The sequence below is a fragment of the Anabas testudineus genome, chromosome 17 (genome assembly GCF_900324465.2).
Source record: "Anabas testudineus chromosome 17, fAnaTes1.2, whole genome shotgun sequence".
In the NCBI taxonomy this organism is placed as follows: Eukaryota; Metazoa; Chordata; class Actinopteri; order Anabantiformes; family Anabantidae; genus Anabas; species Anabas testudineus.
In genome coordinates this window covers 801,461-808,704 of record NC_046626.1, presented here as the reverse complement: position 1 = coordinate 808,704, position 7,244 = coordinate 801,461, and the positions used below count along the sequence as shown (strand labels likewise).

The 7,244-nt window shown below is 38.9% G+C and overlaps 1 protein-coding gene across 1 annotated transcript; it reads left to right on the top strand.

Annotated features, from left to right (window-relative positions):
- The first annotated feature begins 2,109 nt into the window (after nucleotides 1–2,109).
- On the top strand, nucleotides 2,110–3,668 carry pdca (phosducin a). Its single transcript, XM_026375184.1, has 5 exons — nucleotides 2,110–2,158; nucleotides 2,313–2,449; nucleotides 2,555–2,774; nucleotides 2,880–2,992; nucleotides 3,480–3,668. Exons 1-5 carry the CDS (start codon nucleotides 2,110–2,112, stop codon nucleotides 3,666–3,668), a joined length of 708 nt encoding a protein of 235 aa, XP_026230969.1.
- Nucleotides 3,669–7,244: the final 3,576 nt, after the last annotated feature.

Below are 7,244 nucleotides of genomic sequence, written 5' to 3'. Positions count from 1 at the left end.
CAGTGTGTCCTTTGTAGGCAGCAATACAGTGAAAACCAGCTCCAGAGCAAAGCAGTGTAGACAAAGCAACACTTTTGCATCCATCTTTATGTTCAGTCCATGGCACCATCTCCAGACTGGATAATTAGAATAAGGTGGGTTAGTGCATGTGGATGCAATCATCTATCACCAGGTGCTTTGAATGTTGTGCTATACAGGAGTGTATGGGAAAAATGAAATGCTGCTCACGAGTGCCAAACACACAGCTGAAATTTGGAATCTGCACAAAAGGCACGTAAGATCCCAAAGCGTAAACTTGACAGATGAATAAGCGTTGTACCTCTTACTTACGTCTACTTCAACGTAATCAGTCCGTAACACCGAGCTCTGCACTTCACCTAATCATATTACACAACATCTCATCTCTCTCACCAGCCCTCTCTAATCTTGTCCCCCTCTCCTGTCAGTTGTCTGTATGAAGACGCTCACAGTGACTGAGAGACGAAGACAAATCAACACAACCAACTGACTCACTCCAGTTCTCAGTGAAAACACACAGGTAAGCTTTTCTGTCTTTTACAGCTACAGCAGGTGCCATGCAGGTTTTTGTCATCTGTGTCTTTACTGCTGTTTTGTACAAATCGGGGAGTTCTGGAGCTACAGGTAGAGATTCTCTGCAAATCATATGCAGTCATTGTATATATATATATATATATATATATATATATATATATATATATATATATATATATATATATATATATATATATATATATATATATATATATATATATATATATATATATATATATACAATGACCATGATAATGTTATGCATTAGTGGTTACTTTAATTTAGTAGAATACTATCTTTATATTAACATTATCTGTGTATTCTTTCTGTTACAGTATTACGTTGATGTCTAATTTTCTAAAAATTCATATTTTTCTACAAAAAATATATGCATACTTTATGTTATGACCTACTTCAAACCATCACACAAGGTTTAAGTCCACTTTCTGACTTGCCTTTGAATTCATTAAAACCAACAATGCATTAAATGTATGAAGGAATTAGTTGCCTGTGACTAATAGGGCATTAGCAGTTTTATGGCTGACGTAGAGTTGGTGAACTGGCACTGGCAGCTCAGCTTTATCAGCAGCAGCTGAACCAGCTTTCATCTATGGCTTAGGAAGTAGAATCTACAGTCTATCAAACACAGGGTTGGAGGTTCGAACCTAGGCTTCCCTCGTTCATTTTGTCTTGGGTCAAGATTCTGAATCTGAAAATGCCCCAGCATCTAAAATGAAACCAACACACTACTGGTGAATTCAGAATTTTCACACCTGTATCAGTAAAATCGTTGCTCATTGGCTATTGTGAAAAACAGAACGGCCATGTGCAGAGAGAAAGCGACATATGGTATGATACTCGATATTACACAACTACTTTAGAGCTATTTAATCGGTGACTGTACTGGCATTGATAAATTAAAAGAGATGAACAGAACATATGTCACATCACACAGACGTGAACATACAGTTCATAATAAGATGTCCGGGGCATGTGTACTTTATGTGGTAATCTCTGCATAATCTGATAAGTACATTTCAGCCTCGCTCATAGCAAATGGAAATGACAGTGTTGTGTCCTCCTGCACACTGTAGAAGTGGACATGCACACATAGTATGTGCACACACAAAATATTGCAAATATTCATGTGAGTGTTTAATTAGGCTGAAGAAATAATCCTTTAAAGTCTTTGTCAGAATGAACACAGTTTCTTGTTACGTCTGTTTGTCACAGTAACATAGCTACATTCCAAAGGTGTTGGCCTTGTACAGACTTCCCAACTCCCAATCAACTTCCCACCGATTTAGAAGATAACATAAAGTCAACTGCACATTGATGTACAGCGGAATGGGATCAAGAGGGAAAAAGTGTGGGGTCAATTCCCAGACACACTCTGCACACTATTTGCCAAAGAAGCAACACTTTAGCCACAAATCTTTCTGTTACTTTCTGTTAATCTGTTACTTACTTAGAGGTGCAGCTAAGTGATGTTTGTAACAAAGCTTTCATTGCACATCATGTCTATGTAACAATATCCTATTGTTGTGTTGTGGTAGGATGTCTGATACTGCCCAGGAAGAAGAGGAGCTTCCTGCCAATCACACAGGTCAGATACATAAGCTAGAAAGATGGCGTACAGCTGCTGATATTGTCACCACGTATCAATTAGACTCAAAATGTGCACTTGATGGTCCTACTAACTACTATCAGTGCTGTTTCCACTGTGTATTATATTTATCTTTATTCTTTGTGTGTGGCAGGTCCAAAAGGTGTGATTAATGACTGGCGAAGGTTTAAGCTAGATAGCGTGGATCAGACTGTCCCTCAAAACAAGAGGCAGCTGCTCAGACAAATGTCCAGTCCTCGAGACGACGACAAGGAAAGACCCAACAGAAAGGTGGGAAGGTCACACGGAGCAGAAGCTACGACTTACAGGTTAAGAGACAGTTAAACCTAACAACACAGCACATAACATTTGCTGTGTTGTTTCCTTGCTTTTTAGATGAGCACTCAGGAGTATGAGCTGATTCAAAACGAGGACGAACGTTGTCTGAAACGCTACAGAAAACAGTGCATGCAGGAAATGCATGAGCGCTTGAGCTTTGGCCCGAAGTTTGAAGAAGTCCACGAGCTGGAGAGTGGAGAAGCCTTCCTGGATGTCATAGAGAGGGAACATCGCTTGACTCCAGTAGTAGTCCACATCTACCAACATGGTGTCAAAGGTTAGATTATCAGCTCCAACTCTGGTGTAGGGTCTTGTCAGCCTCATGTACTGTTGTAATGCTGTTTGTTAATAGTTATGCATGTATTTATTTGTCCTTTGTCAGGCTGTGAACAGCTGAACTCATGTCTGGACTGTCTGGCTTTGGAGTTCTCTTCTGTCAAATTTTGTCGTATTGATGCTGTGGCTACAGGTGCTGGTGAGCGCTTCTCCTCTGAGGTCAGTAAAGAAAAACAGCAATGAAAGAAGTAGTAGACAATTCATAGTTGCAAAGTCAGCTCAGTCCTGAACCCTGCCCTCTAGGGTTACTTCATATCCCAAAAGTAATGTTACTTGTTGTTACACCTGGAACTAAACTAGTCCCGGCTGAAATCATAAAGATGAAAACGACTGTTTCCCACCAACCAACAAAAAAAAAAGTTCTTTATATTATGTATAACAAAACCTGATGCAAACAAATCCAAAATAAAAAAGCTCTGTGTTAAAGCAGTGAGCCATGGTATTGAAAGCCGAAGACATCATAATGTAAAACCAAACCAAATGGAGGTGAAGAAAGACACCATTTGACCTCTCTGACTTTCAATGTACTGCATCGTGCTAGACTGAAACCACAAAAATGGTAAAAGTACTGACTGTGGCACTACAACACAGTCATCCTCAGAGGCTACCTTCAGGTAACAGGAGATTCCTGCTCGTGTCCTTCCAGGTTCTTCCTGCCCTGCTGGTGTACAAGGCCGGTGAGTTACTGGGTAATTTCCTGTCTGTTACCAAGCACTTCAATGAAGAGTTCTTTGCAACAGATGTGGAAGCATTTCTCAATGAATATGGCCTCTTGCCTGAGAAGGAGCTCACAGCGTGTGCAGATGATGAGGACGACGGACGTGACGTGGAATAAAAAGAGAAGAGAATCGGCGGGAAAGAGAAACGGGTGATAACTGAGAGACAGGGTAACAATAGGGAAATGTTGCAGGGCTGATTGGTTCAAAGCAGAGAAAGAGGAAACAAAGAGAAGAGATATAAGAGTGGAGGAGCAAAGGAAAAGAGAGCTGAAAAAAAGAACTGGGGAATGAAGTGGAGGATGACAGTCAGGACACATTCAGACAAGCAAACAAGGCATACACAATAACACAATCAGTAGTAAACGCTGATTATATCTAGCAGCAGTAAGGAGAACTGCTTGGCACTAATGTCATAGCTCTTCAATTAAACATGACTTTACCAAAGTGTCTTTTTTCTGTGTCTGTCTGTCTGTGTAATGGAGTACAGGCTCATGTAATGGAGTACAGGCTCATGTAATGGAGTACAGGCTCATGTAATAAAGTACAGGCTCATATAATAAAGTACAGGCTCATGTAATGGAGTACAGGCTCATGTAATAAAGTACAGGCTCATATAATAAAGTACAGGCTCATGTAATGGAGTACAGGCTCATGTAATAAAGTACAGGCTCATGTAATGGAGTACAGGCTCATATAATGGAGTACAGGCTCATGTAATGGAGTACAGGCTCATGTAATGGAGTACAGGCTCATATAATGGAGTACAGGCTCATATAATAAAGTACAGGCTCATATAATAAAGTACAGGCTCATATAATAAAGTACAGGCTCATATAATGGAGTACAGGCTCATATAATAAAGTACAGGCTCATATAATAAAGTACAGGCTCATATAATGGAGTACAGGCTCATATAATAAAGTACAGGCTCATATAATAAAGTACAGGCTCATATAATGGAGTACAGGCTCATATAATAAAGTACAGGCTCATGTAATGGAGTACAGGCTCATATAATGGAGTACAGGCTCATATAATAAAGTACAGGCTCATGTAATGGAGTACAGGCTCATATAATAAAGTACAGGCTCATATAATGGAGTACAGGCTCATATAATAAAGTACAGGCTCATATAATAAAGTACAGGCTCATATAATAAAGTACAGGCTCATGTAATGGAGTACAGGCTCATATAATGGAGTACAGGCTCATATAATAAAGTACAGGCTCATGTAATGGAGTACAGGCTCATATAATAAAGTACAGGCTCATGTAATGGAGTACAGGCTCATATAATAAAGTACAGGCTCATGTAATGGAGTACAGGCTCATGTAATGGAGTACAGGCTCATATAATAAAGTACAGGCTCATGTAATGGAGTACAGGCTCATGTAATGGAGTACAGGCTCATATAATAAAGTACAGGCTCATATAATAAAGTACAGGCTCATGTAATGGAGTACAGGCTCATATAATAAAGTACAGGCTCATGTAATGGAGTACAGGCTCATATAATAAAGTACAGGCTCATATAATAAAGTACAGGCTCATATAATGGAGTACAGGCTCATATAATAAAGTACAGGCTCATGTAATGGAGTACAGGCTCATATAATGGAGTACAGGCTCATATAATAAAGTACAGGCTCATGTAATGGAGTACAGGCTCATATAATAAAGTACAGGCTCATGTAATGGAGTACAGGCTCATATAATAAAGTACAGGCTCATATAATAAAGTACAGGCTCATATAATAAAGTACAGGCTCATGTAATGGAGTACAGGCTCATATAATGGAGTACAGGCTCATATAATAAAGTACAGGCTCATGTAATGGAGTACAGGCTCATATAATAAAGTACAGGCTCATGTAATGGAGTACAGGCTCATATAATAAAGTACAGGCTCATGTAATGGAGTACAGGCTCATATAATAAAGTACAGGCTCATGTAATGGAGTACAGGCTCATGTAATGGAGTACAGGCTCATATAATAAAGTACAGGCTCATGTAATGGAGTACAGGCTCATGTAATGGAGTACAGGCTCATATAATAAAGTACAGGCTCATATAATAAAGTACAGGCTCATGTAATGGAGTACAGGCTCATATAATAAAGTACAGGCTCATGTAATGGAGTACAGGCTCATATAATAAAGTACAGGCTCATATAATAAAGTACAGGCTCATATAATAAAGTACAGGCTCATGTAATGGAGTACAGGCTCATATAATAAAGTACAGGCTCATATAATAAAGTACAGGCTCATGTAATGGAGTACAGGCTCATATAATAAAGTACAGGCTCATGTAATAAAGTACAGGCTCATGTAATGGAGTACAGGCTCATGTAATGGAGTACAGGCTCATGTAATAAAGTACAGGCTCATGTAATAAAGTACAGGCTCATGTAATGGAGTACAGGCTCATGTAATAAAGTACAGGCTCATGTAATAAAGTACAGGCTCATGTAATGGAGTACAGGCTCATATAATGGAGTACAGGCTCATGTAATGGAGTACAGGCTCATGTAATAAAGTACAGGCTCATGTAATGGAGTACAGGCTCATGTAATAAAGTACAGGCTCATGTAATGGAGTACAGGCTCATATAATAAAGTACAGGCTCATATAATAAAGTACAGGCTCATATAATAAAGTACAGGCTCATGTAATGGAGTACAGGCTCATATAATAAAGTACAGGCTCATGTAATGGAGTACAGGCTCATGTAATGGAGTACAGGCTCATATAATAAAGTACAGGCTCATGTAATGGAGTACAGGCTCATATAATAAAGTACAGGCTCATATAATAAAGTACAGGCTCATATAATAAAGTACAGGCTCATGTAATGGAGCACAGGCTCATATAATAAAGTACAGGCTCATATAATGGAGTACAGGCTCATATAATAAAGTACAGGCTCATGTAATGGAGAGTACAGGCTCATATAATAAAGTACAGGCTCATGTAATGGAGTACAGGCTCATATAATGGAGTACAGGCTCATATAATGGAGTACAGGCTCATATAATAAAGTACAGGCTCATGTAATGGAGTACAGGCTCATATAATAAAGTACAGGCTCATGTAATGGAGTACAGGCTCATATAATAAAGTACAGGCTCATATAATAAAGTACAGGCTCATATAATGGAGTACAGGCTCATATAATGGAGTACAGGCTCATATAATAAAGTACAGGCTCATGTAATGGAGTACAGGCTCATATAATGGAGTACAGGCTCATATAATAAAGTACAGGCTCATGTAATGGAGTACAGGCTCATGTAATGGAGTACAGGCTCATGTAATGGAGTACAGGCTCATGTAATAAAGTACAGGCTCATGTAATGGAGTACAGGCTCATGTAATAAAGTACAGGCTCATGTAATGGAGTACAGGCTCATGTAATAGAGTACAGGCTCATGTAATAGAGTACAGGCTCATGTAATAAAGTACAGGCTCATGTGGCAGCAAGTTTTATTTATTATATTAGTGCATATTGTATGTGCACTCCAGACAACAGACAACATAGTAATGATATACTTTATTAATGCCCTTGGGGAAAATGTTGTTGGACGGCTGCACAAATATGATGGTGATGATGGAGTCAAACTACTGACCCTGGCATTCAACATATTTTATTTGTTTGTCATGTATTCAATTTTATATTTTGGGCTAATA